Here is a 17094-nt window from a genome sequence, read left to right as displayed (position 1 = left end):
TCTCTGGACCAATACCTGGTCACCCAACCTCTCTCTGGACCAATACCTGATCACCCAACCTCTCTCTGGACCAATACCTCATCACCTAACCTCTCTCTGGACCAATACCTGGTCACCCAACCTCTCTCTGAACCAATACCTCGTCTTCCCCATCCAGGAAGGAGACAATAACAACCTAAACATTCGGCATTATAGGCATTAGGCAAGAATGATCAATGCCCTCCTTTGTTAATTTCATTGTTTGAATAACTATTTTTTAAATAACTTAAAAAAGGCTATTGTTCATATGAGTTAACGGCATTATACATCAAATTGTAAATATTCATTTTATTTCCAGTGCTAAACCATAAATTGATTTTTTTTAAACTGCCTCTATAGTCTACGTAAGTGATGACGCAATCATAGCAAGTATGCATTTATTTGAAGGAGAAACCCTGTAAGAAGGCAAAGCGAAGAAGCCCGCTAGTCGTAATGCCACCAAAGTGGGTGGGCACACTTCCTAAGTATAAGTATGGAAACAACCTCGTCTCGTCCTAACGGATTTCTACTACAGAGGAGACGGAGATGAGCGCTAACAGTATGAGACCACAGCCAGCAATGAAATTACACGTGGTGAGTATTTTACCTTCACGTTGTTGATACTCTCCGTGGACTATGTTTGGCGAAGGGGTTTATTCTAACGATTGAATAGATTATTCCAACGAGTGAATTGTGAGATGAGAACAGTGTGCAGATGAACGATACATCCCGGTTATATTCGATGCGATGCGCTCCTTCATCAAAACGCAGCACAGGTAGGTAGTCTATTCTGTGTTTAAATCATCTTTGATTATAGAAATTGTAGCTCTTTGTCTTTGGTGAAGGGGAGTCCAATATTAGTAGAAATGAGACGTTTCTAACTGTGATTGTTTTGAAACCTCGTTGTATGGACGAAAGTTTTGAACAAATTTCTTTTACATATTTCATATTTTGTATTTTAATGTAAACTAAGTCGATAATGTTTATGCGTCAATGACTATTATAAATAGTACCGGCTTCATAGAGCCTAAACACCAAGATGCTGCTATATTTCTCGACCACATGACTCTCCTGACATAGGTGTGTATTGTATTTTCAACTCTCTCCGTCATGACTCAATTTGTTTCAGGCTGAATTTGCATAACTTGTTGGTTAGAGATGGTTCCCACCCCTACACATACCATGTGTAATTTTCCTAAACTAATCCTAAAAAGGAACCATGAACTGCATCAGTATTTATTTTTATTTGTGCGACATGCATGAAACGTGACAATACGTCAATTTTGTATTTACATTTTTTTTTAAACTAGGCAAGTCAGTTAAGAACAAATTCTTATTTTCAATGACGGCCTAGGAACTGTGAGTCAACTGCCTTGTTTTTGGGGGCAGAACGACTTTTACCTTCTCAGGTCGGGGATTCAATATTGCAACCTTTCGGTTCCTGGCCCAACGCTCTAACCACTAGGATACCTGCCGTCCCTACACTCTAACCACAAGGCTACCTGCAGTCCCTTCACTCTAACCACTAGGCTACCTGCCGTCCCTTCACTCTAACCACTAGGCTACCTGCCGTCCCTTCACTCTAACCACTAGGCTACCTGCCGTCCCTTCACTCTAACCACAAGGCTACCTGCCGTCCCTTCACTCTAACCACTAGGCTACCTGCCGTCCCTTCACTCTAACCACAAGGCTACCTGCCGTCCCTTCACTCTAACCACTAGGCTACCTGCCGCCCCTCCACTCTAACCGCTAGTCTACCTGCCGTCCCTACACTCTAACCACTAGGTTACCTGCCGTCCTACACTCTAACCACTAGGCTACCTGCCGTCCCTCCACTCTAACCACTAGGCGACCTGCCGTCCCTACACTCTAACCACTAGGTTACCTGCCGTCCTACACTCTAACCACAAGGCTACCTGCCGTCCCTCCACTCTAACCACTAGGCTACCTGCCGTCCCTACACTCTAACCACTAGGTTACCGTACTTCTACACCTGCATTGCTTGCTGTTTGGGGTTTTAGGCTGGGTTTCTGTACAGCACTTTGAGATATCAGCTGATGTACGAAGGGCTATATAAATAAATTTGGTTTGATTTAGGCTACCTGCCGTCCCTCCACTCTAACCGCTAGGTTACCTGCCACCCCACTAGGCTAATGGGGTTGAGATGTAGGTTATGTTTTTATTTCCTGTAGGACCAATGTGAAGTGAATCAAGATTCCATAGATAGTGAGTGACAGCTGTGAGAATTTGTCCTAAAAGTGCCTGCTTCTGGCCCAACGGTGTGTTAGTAGTCAGGCGATGATGTGTCATAATAATGCTATAGGATATTACACTGGTGGTAGTGTAGTTCTCACCTCTCTGTTTTGGTACAGAAAGCACAGTTGTTTCCTTTGATGTGTTTTGCATGGTGTCCTTCCTATCTGGGCCTCATAAAGGGGTTTGCATATGTCCATGTTGAGATCTGTATCAGATTAAAAACCAGTAGAGAACTTGTATGAAAATAAACGTATTCTATTTTCATTGAACTCTTTATGTCGTGTGTGTGTGTGTGTGTGTGTGTGTGTGTGTGTGTGTGTGTGTGTGTGTGTGTGTGTGTGTGTGTGTGTGTGTGTGTGTGTGTGTGTGTGTGTGTGTGTGTGTGTGCATGTGTGTGTGTGTGTGTGTGTGTGTGTGTGTGTGTGTGTGCATGTGTGTGTGTGTGTGTGTGTGTGTGTGTGTGTGTGTGTGTTAAATGATTGAAACACAGATACACATTGTGTCTGATATGATAGGCTACACTTGCCTTCTGTGTAAATGAATGCAGGTGATATTAATGTGAAAGCAGAGCCAGGGAGCTATTCTTCTATGTGGATTGTTCTACATGTGGCTTGTTATCTTTTAACTCTTTATCTTTATGCTCTGCCCCCGGTGGTGTCTGCACTCGGTGGTGTCTGCACTCGGTGGCGTCTGTTACAGACAACTTCCCCAAAATGAGCCGTTCACGAGGTGACAGAGAGGCAGAGAGAAATGTGTCAAAAGGTCACGCCCTGTAGAATAAACACAAATCTGTTTTTTTTGTTGTCAAATACACACACACACACACACACACACACACACACAGAGGACACACACACAGAGGACACACACACACACACACAGAGGACACACACACACACACAGAGGACACACACACACACACACACACACACACACACACACACACACACAGAGGACACACACACACAGAGGACACACACACACACACACACACACAGAGGACATACACACACACACACACACAGAGGACACACACACACACACAGAGGACACACACACACACACACACACAGAGGACACACACACACAGAGGACACACACACACACACACACACACAGAGGACATACACACACACACACACACAGAGGACACACACACACACACACACAGAGGACACACACACACACAGAGGACACACACACATACACAGAGGACACACACACACACAGAGGACACACACACACACACACACACACACACACACATCCACACACACATCCACCACCTAACGTTTATTAAGAAAGGAACACATCATCCTGAAGGGAAGCTTTTTCACAGCGACTACAGTAACTTCCTCTTTTACATCAACAGTAGTAGTGATGCCGTCAGTAGTGTTTCTGTCCTACCGGTCTACTCTAATAACATGGAATCACTGAGAGACAGTGTCTCTATCCTTTTCTCTACTACACTGAGAGACCGTGTCTCTATCCTTTTCTCTACTACACTGAGAGACAGTGTCTCTATCCTTTTCTCTACTACACTGAGAGACAGTGTCTCTATCCTTTTCTCGACTACACTGAGAGACAGTGTCTCTATCCTTTTCTCGACTACACTGAGAGACAGTGTCTCTATCCTTTTCTCTACTACACTGAGAGACAGTGTCTCTATCCTTTTCTCTACTCTAATAACATGGAATCACTGAGAGACAGTGTCTCTATCCTTTTCTCTACTACACTGAGAGACAGTGTCTCCATCCTTTTCTCTACTACACTGAGAGACAGTGTCTCTATCCTTTTCTCTACTACACTGAGAGACAGTGTCTCTCCTTTTCTCTACTACACTGAGAGACAGTGTCTCTATCCTTTTCTCTACTACACTGAGAGACAGTGTCTCTATCCTTTTCTCTACTACACTGAGAGACAGTGTCTCTATCCTTTTCTCTACTACACTGAGAGACAGTGTCTCTATCCTTTTCTCTACTACACTGAGAGACAGTGTCTCTATCCTTTTCTCTACTACACTGAGAGACAGTGTCTCTATCCTTTTCTCTACTCTAATAACATTGAAACACTGAGAGACAGTGTCTCGATCCTTTTCTCTACTCTAATAACATTGAAACACTGAGAGACAGTGTCTCTATCCTTTTCTCTACTCTAATAACATTGAAACACTGAGAGACAGTGTCTCTATCCTTTTCTCTTCTCTAGTAACATTGAAACACTGAGAGACAGTGTCTCTATCCTTTTCTCTACTCTAATAACATTGAAACACTGAGAGACAGTGTCTCTATCCTTTTCTCTACTACACTGAGAGACAGTGTCTCTATCCTTTTCTCTACTCTAATTTTTTTTTAAAAATTTTATTTGACCTTTTATTTAACCAGGTAGGCAAGTTGAGAACAAGTTCTCATTTACAATTGCGACCTGGCCAAGATAAAGCAAAGCAGTTCGACAGATACAACGACACAGAGTTACACATGGAGTAAAACAAACATACAGTCAATAATACAGTATAAACAAGTCTATATACAATGTGAGCAAATGAGGTGAGAAGGGAGGTAAAGGCAAAAAAGGCCATGGTGGCAAAGTAAATACAATATAGCAAGTAAAACACTGGAATGGTAGTTTTGCAATGGAAGAATGTGCAAAGTAGAAATAAAAATAATGGGGTGCAAAGGAGCAAAATAAATTAATTAATTAAAATTAAATACAGTTGGGAAAGAGGTAGTTGTTTGGGCTAAATTATAGGTGGGCTATGTACAGGTGCAGTAATCTGTGAGCTGCTCTGACAGTTGGTGCTTAAAGCTAGTGAGGGAGATAAGTGTTTCCAGTTTCAGAGATTTTTGTAGTTCGTTCCAGTCATTGGCAGCAGAGAACTGGAAGGAGAAGCGGCCAAAGAAAGAATTGGTTTTGGGGGTGACTAGAGAGATATACCTGCTGGAGCGTGTGCTACAGGTGGGAGATGCTATGGTGACCAGCGAGCTGAGATAAGGGGGACTTTACCTAGCAGGGTCTTGTAGATGACATGGAGCCAGTGGGTTTGGCGACGAGAATGAAGCGAGGGCCAGCCAACGAGAGCGTACAGGTTGCAATGGTGGGTAGTATATGGGGCTTTGGTGACAAAACGGATTGCACTGTGATAGACTGCATCCAATTTGTTGAGTAGGGTATTGGAGGCTATTTTGTAAATGACATCGCCAAAGTCGAGGATTGGTAGGATGGTCAGTTTTACAAGGGTATGTTTGGCAGCATGAGTGAAGGATGCTTTGTTGCGAAATAGGAAGCCAATTCTAGATTTAACTTTGGATTGGAGATGTTTGATATGGGTCTAGAAGGAGAGTTTACAGTCTAACCAGACACCTAAGTATTTGTAGTTGTCCACGTATTCTAAGTCAGAGCCGTCCAGAGTAGTGATGTTGGACAGGCGGGTAGGTGCAGGTAGCGATCGGTTGAAGAGCATGCATTCAGTTTTACTTGTATTTAAGAGCAATTGGAGGCCACGGAAGGAGAGTTGTATGGCATTGAAGCTTGCCTGGAGGGTTGTTAACACAGTGTCCAAAGAAGGGCCGGAAGTATACAGAATGGTGTCGTCTGCGTAGAGGTGGATCAGAGACTCACCAGCAGCAAGAGCGACCTCATTGATGTATACAGAGAAGAGAGTCGGTCCAAGAATTTAACCCTGTGGCACCCCCATAGAGACTGTCAGAGGTCCGGACAGCAGACCCTCCGATTTGACACACTGAACTCTATCAGAGAAGTAGTTGGTGAACCAGGTGAGGCAATCATTTGAGAAACCAAGGCTGTCGAGTCTGCCGATGAGGATGTGGTGATTGACAGAGTCGAAAGCCTTGGCCAGATCAATGAATACGGCTGCACAGTAATGTTTCTTATCGATGGCGGTTAAGATATCGTTTAGGACCTTGAGCGTGGCTGAGGTGCACCCATGACCAGCTCTGAAACCAGACTGCATAGCAGAGAAGGTATGGTGAGATTCGAAATGGTCGGTAATCTGTTTGTTGACTTGGCTTTCGAAGACCTTAGAAAGGCACGGTAGGATAGATATAGGTCTGTAGCAGTTTGGGTCAAGAGTGTCCCCCTTTGAAGAGGGGGATGACCGCAGCTGCTTTCCAATCTTTGGGAATCTCAGACGATTCGAAAGAGAGGTTGAACAGGCTAGTAATAGGGGTGGCAACAATTTCGGCAGATAATTTTAAAAAGAAAGGGTCCAGATTGTCTAGCCCGGCTGATTTGTAGGGGTCCAGATTTTGCAGCTCTTTCAGAACATCAGCTGAATGGATTTGGGAGAAGGAGAAATGGGGAAGGCTTGGGCGAGTTGCTGTTGGGGGTGCAGTGCTGTTGACCGGGGTAGGAGTAGCCAGGTGGAAAGCATGGCCAGCCATAGAAAAATGCTTATTGAAATTCTCAATTATGGTGGATTTATCAGTGGTGACAGTGTTTCCTATCTTCAGTGCAGTGGGCAGCTGGGAAGAGGTGTTCTTATTCTCCATGGACTTTACAGTGTCCCAGAACTTTTTGAGTTAGTGTTGCAGGAAGCAAATTTCTGCTTGAAAAAGCTAGCCTTGGCTTTTCCAACTGCCTGTGTATAATGGTTTCTAGCTTCCCTGAACAGCTGCATATCACGGGGCTGTTCGATGCTAATGCAGAACGCCATAGGATGTTTTTGTGTTGGTTAAGGGCAGTCAGGTCTGGGGAGAACCAAGGGCTATATCTGTTCCTGGTTCTAAATTTCTTGAATGGGGCATGTTTATTTAAGATGGTTAGGAAGGCATTTAAAAAAATATCCAGGCATCCTCTACTGACGGGATGAGATCAATATCCTTCCAGGATACCCCGGCCAGGTCGATTAGAAAGGCCTGCTCGCAGAAGTGTTTCAAGGAGCGTTTTACAGTGATGAGTGGAGGTCGTTTGACCGCTGACCCATTACAGATGCAGGCAATGAGGCAGTGATCGCTGAGATCTTGGTTGAAGACAGCAGAGGTGTATTTAGAGTGGAAGTTGGTTAGGATTATATCTATGAGGGTGCCCGTGTTTAAGGCTTTGGGGAGGTACCTGGTAGGTTCATTGATAATTTGTGTGAGATTGAGGGCATCAAGTTTAGATTGTAGGATGGCTGGGGTGTTAAGCATGTTCCAGTTTAGGTCGCCTAGCAGCACGAACTCTGAAGATAGATGGGGGCAATCAGTTCACATATGGTGTCCAGAGCACAGCTGGGGGCAGAGGGTGGTCTATAGCAGGCGGCAACGGTGAGAGACTTGTTTTTAGAGAGGTGGATTTTTAAAAGTAGAAGTTCAAATTGTTTGGGTACAGACCTGGATAGTAGGACAGAACTCTGCAGGCTATCTTTGCAGTAGATTGCAACACCGCCCCCTTTGGCAGTTCTATCTTGTCTGAAAATGTTGTAGTTTGGAATTAAAATTTCTGAATTTTTGGTGGTCTTCCTAAGCCAGGATTCAGACACAGCTAGAACATCCGGGTTGGCTGAGTATGCTAAAGCAGTGAATAGAACAAACTTAGGGAGGAGGCTTCTAATGTTAACATGCATGAAACCAAGGCTATTACGGTCACAGAAGTCATCAAAAGAGAGCGCCTGGGGAATAGGAGTGGAGCTAGGCACTGCAGGGCCTGGATTCACCTCTACATCGCCAGAGGAACATAGGAGGAGTAGAATAAGGGTATGGCTAAAAGCTATGAGAATTGGTCGTCTAGAACGTCTGGAACAGAGAGTAAAAGGAGGTTTCTGGGGGCGATAAAATAGCATCAAGGTATAATGTACAGACAAAGGTATGGTAGTATGTGAATACAGTGGAGGTAAACCTAGGTATTGAGTGATGAAGAGAGAGATATTGTCTCTAGAAACATCATTGAAACCAGGAGATGTCATTGCATGTGTGGGTGGTGGAACTAATAGGTTGGATATGGTATAATAACATGGAATCACTGAGAGACAGTGTCTCTATCCTTTTCTCTACTACACTGAGAGACAGTGTTTCTATCCCTTTCTCTACTCTAATAACATTGAAACACTGAGAGACAGTGTCTCTATCCTTTTCTCTACTCTAATAACATTGAAACACTGAGAGACAGTGTCTCTATCCTTTTCTCTACTCTAATAACATTGAAACACTGAGAGACAGTGTCTCTATCCTTTTCTCTACTCTAATAACATTGAAACACTGAGAGACAGTGTCTCTATCCTTTTCTCTACTACACTGAGAGACAGTGTCTCTATCCTTTTCTCTACTCTAATAACATTGAAACACTGAGAGACAGTGTCTCTATCCTTTTCTCTACTCTAATAACATTGAAACACTGAGAGACAGTGTCTCTATCCTTTTCTCTACTGTTTAAGTTGTTGTCATGTACTGTGGAAACCGCATGACTGATGCCATCTGAATTACTACAGGAACACGTTTCCATTTCGGGATTCACCCTGGTTCTCAGGTGAGTTAGGTGGTATGTGTAAACATCCTCCAAAATGACTCGGAAGTTGGTGGAAATGTCCATTGAAAGAATCCTTCAAAACAAACAGAATATATATATATACATTTAGTCCCAGGCTGTGTTCCACTGTCTCTGATTTATGCAGCATTACAACTAACAGATGATCATTTATGAGTGGGAGGCCGTAGCAAGAGTTTGGCACGGTAAAGTGGGTATTTGTTAATGATTAACTAACGATAATATAAACATTTCTGATGGAGAAAGACTCAGTTTCAATCATTTCTGATGAAACTGAGTCTGATATATATATATATCAGACTCAGTTTCATCAGAAATGTTTATATTATCTTTAGTTAATCATTAACAAATACCCACTTGACCGTGCCAAACTCTTGCTACGGCCTCCCACTCATAAACTATCATCTGTTAGTTGTAATGCTGCATAAATCAGAGACAGTGGAACACAGCCTGGGACTAAATGATATGGAGATCAATGACATACTCTGCCATGGTTACACATACTGTATGAATCTCTGCTATCGCTGCTACTGTTTTGCTTTCATACTTGGCTACCTGCCTGTACTGTTACAGGTTTCTAAAAGTTAGTTGGTGGACTTTATTGACCCAAATATTGATTTGTGACTTTTATTTCTTATTCTTATTTTTGTTAGTTTTTTTTTTTTTAAACTGCATTGTTGGTTAAGGGCTTGTCAGTCAGCATTTAAATGTAAGGTCTACTACACCTGTTGTATTCAGCATTTCACTGTAAGGTCTACCTACACCTGTTGTGTTCAGCATTTCACTGTAAGGTCTGCTACACCTGTTGTGTTCAGCATTTCACTGTAAGGTCTACTACACCTGTTGTATTCAGCATTTCACTGTAAGGTCTACCTACACCTGTTGTATTCAGCATTTCACTGTAAGGTCTACTACACCTGTTGTATTCAGCATTTCACTGTAAGGTCTACTACACCTGTTGTATTCAGCATTTTACTGTAAGGTCTACTACACCTGTTGTATTCAGCATTTCACTGTAAGGTCTACTACACCTGTTGTATTCAGCATTTCACTGTAAGGTCTACTACACCTGTTGTATTCAGCATTTCACTGTAAGGTCTACTACACCTGTTGTATTCAGCATTTCACTGTAAGGTCTACTACACCTGTTGTATTCAGCATTTCACTGTAAGGTCTACTACACCTGTTGTATTCAGCATTTCACTGTAAGGTCTACTACACCTGTTGTATTCAGCATTCCCCTGTAAGGTCTACTACACCTGTTGTATTCAGCATTTCACTGTAAGGTCTACTACACCTGTTGTATTCAGCATTTCACTGTAAGGTCTACTACACCTGTTGTATTCAGCATTTCACTGTAAGGTCTACTACACCTGTTGTATTCAGCATTTCACTGTAAGGTCTACTACACCTGTTGTATTCAGCATTTCCCTGCAAGGTCTACTACACCTGTTGTATTCAGCATTTCCCTGTAAGGTCTACCTACACCTGTTGTATTCAGCATTTCCCTGTAAGGTCTACCTACACCTGTTGTATTCAGCATTTCCCTGTAAGGTCTACCTACACCTGTTGTATTCAGCATTTCCCTGTAAGGTCTACTACACCTGTTGTATTCAGCATTTCCCTGTAAGGTCTACTACACCTGTTGTATTCAGCATTTCCCTGTAAGGTCTACTACACCTGTTGTATTCAGCATTTCACTGTAAGGTCTACTACACCTGTTGTATTCAGCATTTCACTGTAAGGTCTACTACACCTGTTGTATTCAGCATTTCCCTGTAAGGTCTACTACACCTGTTGTATTCAGCATTTCACTGTAAGGTCTACCTACACCTGTTGTATTCGGGCGCATGTGACAAATAACATTTGATTTGATTGTAAGAGTTGAACGTGCCAGATTTGTCATTCTCCTAGGTTTATTAAGTTGTAATGTCTCACAGTATGTGTATGTTATATCATCTGTATACTAACATTTGATTTGTTATGGGTATTATGGGTACCGACCCATCTGCTCATAGCTGCTGGGGTCGTTGATGGTTTTAGGATTTCATCAAGAGTGCTGTTTGATGCCAGGCCTCCCACTAGTGTGTCCCAAATAGCACCCTAATCCCTATTCAGTGTACTCTTTTGACCAGGGCCCATAGGACTTTGGTCTAAAGTAGTGCACTATGTGTAGGGAATAGGGTGCCATAGGGCTCTGGTCTAAAGTAGTGCACTATGTAGGGAATAGGGTGCCATAGGGCTCTGGTCTAAAGTAGTGCACTATATAGGGAATAGGGTGCCATTTTGGGATGTAGCCTCTGAGGCCTTTTAATGGGGGGGATTTTACATCAGTCAGTTTAGTTAGAGGCAGAGGGCTGGGTCAGTCTGTGTGTGTGTTTGATGTCTCTGAAGAGCTGAAATCCCCAGGCAGACCACCTGAACAGCAGTACTGACTCCATCCATCCATCCCTCAGCTCTCCAGCCTTCTGATCCTCCATTGTAATAGACCTAATGATGTATACCATATAGCCGACTCTGTTATCCAAAGAGACTTACCGCTGTGTGTACAATACATTTGGTCCTCCATAGTCTTGTTGCTTGACGTTTTTTTTAAACCAAACTTAGAACGTCTGGAGGCGAGTCTACTTTCTACTGATGTGTGCGTTCGTTTACTACTTCCCACAAATCTAAAAGCATTGTATACCAGTCCTCTCCTTTCAAATGAGTTAAAGGGGCAGTGCAGTGATTTTACAGTTTCATTCATGTTATTTCAGCACTTTGAGGTCGAAATAACACTCTCAAATTGTGAAAATTATGATAATGTCCTTTTAGTATAAGAGCTTTTAAAAAAAAAAAAGAAAAAGCCTGTTCAGGTGGGATGGAGTTTTTGGCCACAGCATGACATCACAATACGATTAGATTATTCTGACCAATGAGCAGTTCTATTTGAAGGGGTTAACGAGGTAGGCTCTACAGCAGGGTTCTCCAACCTTTTCTAGCATGAGAGCTACTTAAAAAAAAACACACGTCACAAGCTACTCATTTTTTTTCAAACTTTCAAATAGGTGCATCCTTCTCTTATTCTCCTCTCCCCTGCAACTCTTCCCCTGGTCCTTAGTGTACAACAGAAAGTAGTGTACTCAACTTCCCTCGTCCTTAGTGTACAACAGAAAGTAGTGTACTATGTTGTCAACTCTTCCCCTCGTCCTTAGTGTACAACAGAAAGTAGTGTACTATGTTATCAACTCTTCCCCTGGTCCTTAGTGTACAACAGAAAGTAGTGTACTATGTTATCAACTCTTCCCCTGGTCCTTAGTGTACAACAGAAAGTAGTGTACTATGTTATCAACTCTTCTCCTGGTCCTTAGTACACTACTTTCTGTTGTACACTAAGGACCAGGAGAAGAGTTGATAACATAGTGTACAACAGAAAGTAGTGTACTATGTTATCAACTCTTCCCCTGGTCCTTAGTGTACAACAGAAAGTAGTGTACTATGTTATCAACTCTTCCCCTGGTCCTTAGTGTAGAACAGAAAGTAGTGTACTATGTTATCAACTCTTCCCCTGGTCCTTAGTGTAGAACAGAAAGTAGTGTACTATGTTATCAACTCTTCCCCTGGTCCTTAGTGTACAACAGAAAGTAGTGTACTATGTTATCAACTCTTCCCCTGGTCCTTAGTGTAGAACAGAAAGTAGTGTACTATGTTATCAACTCTTCCCCTGGTCCTTAGTGTAGAACAGAAAGTAGTGTACTATGTTATCAACTCTTCCCCTGGTCCTTAGTGTACAACAGAAAGTAGTGTACTATGTTATCAACTCTTCTCCTGGTCCTTAGTGTAGAACAGAAAGTAGTGTACTATGTTATCAACTCTTCTCCTGGTCCTTAGTGTAGAACAGAAAGTAGTGTACTATGTTATCAACTCTTCTCCTGGTCCTTAGTGTAGAACAGAAAGTAGTGTACTATGTTATCAACTCTTCTCCTGGTCCTTAGTGTAGAACAGAAAGTAGTGTACTATGTTATCAACTCTTCCCTGGTCCTTAGTGTACAACAGAAAGTAGTGTACTATGTTTTCTGACAACATGCCTGGTAAAATAAGGGTTTAATAAACAACTCCAATAGATGTTCTGAGTCCATGTTAATGATGACATCACATCAGAAGACCATTGTCTGGGGGTTTTGTGTAATTCCTCTTTAATTGGGCGTCTGTCCCTTTAATATGTAGCGCGTGAGGAATGTGCCGTCTAATAAGCCGGTCTGGTGATGGTTTTATACTGCTGCTACTCATTCTATGGCAAAGTTAGCCAATAACAAATTATACATACAAATTATATCTACTCATTAAACACTTGTGCCAGGTAAGACTACTTTGCAGTTAACATTTATATGAGAGTGTTTTTGGGGGAAAGTATTTCTGTCAACCAACAAGATGGTTATCACATCAACTTGATACACACGGAGTGATAGACAGACGCTCGCACCACACAGACAGACAGGGGCGATATTGCTGGAAATTAATTGGCAGATATTGTGTTAGGTTTGGCTTTTTAAGCCAATAGTGGCTAACCAGGGGTGGGATAATGTCAATGTTGTGTTGATTTAGCTACTCATAGGTAGGCTGTGAGCTACTGGTAGCTCGTGATGTTGGAGACCCCTGCTCGAGTCGAGACCATCCTAACCGCCAATCAGGGCCGTGTATTGTAAACATTTAAAAATGTGTATCGACACGCCCACACGATCGGACTGAGCATTTCAAAGGCAAAAGGTAGCTCAGGGAAATAAATGATAAAAAATATTTTTTGAGTTATTTTCATGAAATAAACACACATGGTGATGGTTTAAAAATACAATTAAAAAGACTGCATTGGGGCTTTAAGGGAAGTGACCAAGTGCACACTTTAGGAGGAAGGAGAGATAGTTGGGACATTGCCTAGGTCTGTATCTTAAATGGCACCCTATTCCCTCTATAGTGCACTACTGTTGACCAGAGCCCTATGGGGGCCCTATTCCCTATATAGTGCACTACTGTTGACCATAGCCCTATGGGGGCCCTATTCCCTATATAGTGCACTACTGTTGACCAGAGCCCTATGGGGACCCTATTCCCTATATAGTGCACTACTGTTGACCATAGCCCTATGGGGGCCCTATTCCCTATATAGTGCACTACTGTTGACCAGAGCCCTATGGGGGCCCTATTCCCTATATAGTGCACTACTGTTGACCATAGCCCTATGGGGGCCCTATTCCCTATATAGTGCACTACTGTTGACCAGAGCCCTATGGGGGCCCTATTCCCCTATATAGTGCACTACTGTTGACCAGAGCCCTATGGGGGCCCTATTCCCTATATAGTGCACTACTGTTGACCAGAGCCCTATGGGGGCCCTATTCCCTATATAGTGCACTACTGTTGACCAGAGCCCTATGGGGACCCTATTCCCTATATAGTGCACTACTGTTGACCAGAGCCCTATGGGGGCCCTATTCCCTATATAGTGCACTACTGTTGACCATAGCCCTATGGGGACCCTATTCCCTATATAGTGCACTACTGTTGACCAGAGCCCTATGGGGGCCCTATTCCCTATATAGTGCACTACTGTTGACCAGAGCCCTATGGGGGCCCTATTCCCTATATAGTGCACTACTGTTGACCATAGCCCTATGGGGGCCCTATTCCCTATATAGTGCACTACTGTTGACCAGAGCCCTATGGGGGCCCTATTCCCTATATAGTGCACTACTGTTGACCATAGCCCTATGGGGGCCCTATTCCCTATATAGTGCACTACTGTTGACCAGAGCCCTATGGTGGCCCTATTCCCTATATAGTGCACTACTGTTGACCATAGCCTGGGTTTCCCCTATATAGTGTACTACTGTTGACCAGAGCCCTATGGGGGCCCTATTCCCTATGTAGTGCACTACTGTTGACCAGAGCCCTATTGGGACCCTATTCCCTATAGTGCACTACTGCTGATCAGAGCCCTATTGGGACCCTATTCCCTATATAGTGCACTACTGCTGACCAGAGCCCTATGGGGACCCTATTCCCTATATAGTGCACTACATAGGGAATATGGGGGCCATTTGGTACTTGTAGCCTAGGTCCTCCAATGCGTTCCTCTCAGTCAGCTGCTGGGTGTGTTCCTCCTCAGTGCTTAATGCAGGAAATGATACACATGGAAATGACTGTCTGTCATCCCTCCGGGAGATGGTGGTTTAGGTTGAATATGGAAAGCCATTAGGCTACAGCACTTTAGTCAGAGGAAGTCTTTTAAATCCTGCTCCATAGCCTCAGTTAGTCAGAGGAAGTCTTTTAAATCCTGCTCCATAGCCTGAGTTAGTCAGAGGAAGTCTTTTAAATCCTGCTCCATAGCCTGAGTTAGTCAGAGGAAGTCTTTTAAATCCTGCTCCATAGCCTGAGTTAGTCAGAGGAAGTCTTTTAAATCCTGCTCCATAGCCTGAGTTAGTCAGAGGAAGTCTTTTAAATCCTGCTCCATAGCCTGAGTTAGTTAGAGGAAGTAGTATTTTGTTTTTTAAATCACGCTCCTGCCCTAATTTCAATTCTCGTGTCATTCAGCGGTTTGGACACTGACGAGCAGAATAACATCTCCTTGACTGACTACTGTGTAATACACTTGTAAACTCTTAATGCGTCCCAAATTGCACGCTATTCCCTATATAGTCCTATGGGTTCTGGTCAAAAGTAGTGCACTACATAGGGAGCCATATTTTTATTTTAACTAGGCATGTCAGTTCAGAACAAATTCTTATTTACAATGACAGCCTACTCCGGCCAAACCCGGACGACGCTGGGCCAATTGTGCGCCGCCCTATGGGACTCCTAATCACGGCCGGTTGTGATACAGCCTGGAATCGAACCAGGGTCTGTAGTGACGCCTCTAAGCACTGAGATGCAGTGCCTTAAGACCGCTGAGCCACTAAGCCTCTGTCTGATTGAGGGGATGTACACACTCCAGCTGTATTCCCTCTCAGCTGGCGAACGGCCACAGGAGTCATCCAATGTGACTTCCCTTCAGATGATCAGAACATTGTAATTATGGGCGACAGAGCAGCGTGTAATTTTGGTCTAGAGCTCTGTAGCAGAATGTCATTGAATGGTGACTTCCCACTGAATGATGAAAGGTCAAAAGTTCAACAATGTCTTTATTCCAGAACTTCCATATACAGAATGCACAGGGGCATTTCCCGGGAGTAAAACAAGCAATATAGGTCCCCCAGTTTACAGTAAGGTATTTAGGCCAGGACAGTTTACAGTCACCCCAGGCCATTTAGGTCACCCCCACCAGTTTACAATAAGGCCGGGCCATTTAGATATCAGTTTACAGTAAGGGCCATTTAGATATCAGGCCAGGACAGAAATTTAGATAACAGTTTACAGTAAAGATTTAGATAACCCCCCAGTTTACCAGTAAGGATTTAGCTGACAGTTTACAGTCACCCCAGGCCGGGCCATTTAGCTAAGGCAATTTACAGTACCCCAGGATTTAGATAACAGTTTAGGCCCCCAGCATTTAGGTCACCCCAGGCAGTTTCACCCCAGGCTGGGCCAATTAGGTCCCCCAGGTCTGGAGACTGACGGGAAGGCCAGGAAGAGAAGGGGGAGAAGGGACAGAAAGACCCCCAGAAGGGCCAAGAGGGCCAGGACAGAAATCAGTCTACCCCAGGTTTTCACCCCAGGCCAGTATAGGCCCCATGTTTATTTGGCATGGCAGAGCCAGCATAGGTCACCCCAGGCCAGGATAGGTCACCCCAGGCCAGGACAGTATAGGTCCCCCCAGGCCGGGCCAGTATAGGTCACCCCAGGCCGGGCCAATATAGGTCACCCCAGGCCGGGCCAATATAGGTCACCCCAGGCCAGGACAGAAGGTCACCCCAGGCCAGTATAGGTCACCCCAGGCCAGTATAGGCCCCCAGGCCGGGCCAGTATAGGTCACCCCCAGGCCGGGCCAGTATAGGTCACCCCAGGCTGGGCCAGTATAGGTCCCCCCAGGCCGGGCCAGTATAGGTCACCCCAGGCCAGGACAGCCAGGCCAGTATAGGTCACCCCAGGCCGGGCCAATATAGGTCCCCAGGCCGGGCCATTATAGGTCACCCCAGGCCAGGACAGAAAAGTCACCCCAGGCCAGTATAGGTCACCCCAGGCCAGTATAGGCCCCCAGGCCGGGCCAGTATAGGTCACCCCAGGCCGGGCCAGTATAGGTCACCCCAGGCTGGGCCAATATAGGTCACCCCAGGCCGGGCCAATATAGGTCACCCCAGGCCAGGACAGTATAGGTCACCCCAGGCCAGGACAGTATAGGTCACCCCAGGCCAGGCCAGTATAGGTCCC

The 17094-nt window shown here is 44.2% G+C and overlaps 1 protein-coding gene across 1 annotated transcript in view; it reads left to right on the top strand.

Moving 5' to 3' along the window:
* Positions 1-422: 422 nt before the first annotated feature.
* The window catches only part of LOC112241752 (tumor necrosis factor receptor superfamily member 11B), a 37841-nt gene continuing 21169 nt past the window's right edge, over positions 423-17094 (top strand). The window contains 1 exon segment of the mRNA XM_042317376.1: positions 423-612. Coding sequence (XP_042173310.1) covers positions 565-612 — 48 coding nt within the window. The 5' untranslated portion in view covers positions 423-564.

The sequence above is a fragment of the Oncorhynchus tshawytscha genome, unplaced genomic scaffold, assembly GCF_018296145.1.
Source record: "Oncorhynchus tshawytscha isolate Ot180627B unplaced genomic scaffold, Otsh_v2.0 Un_contig_1711_pilon_pilon, whole genome shotgun sequence".
NCBI classification, from domain to species: Eukaryota; Metazoa; Chordata; class Actinopteri; order Salmoniformes; family Salmonidae; genus Oncorhynchus; species Oncorhynchus tshawytscha.
This window is presented reverse-complemented; position numbering and strand designations above follow the sequence as displayed.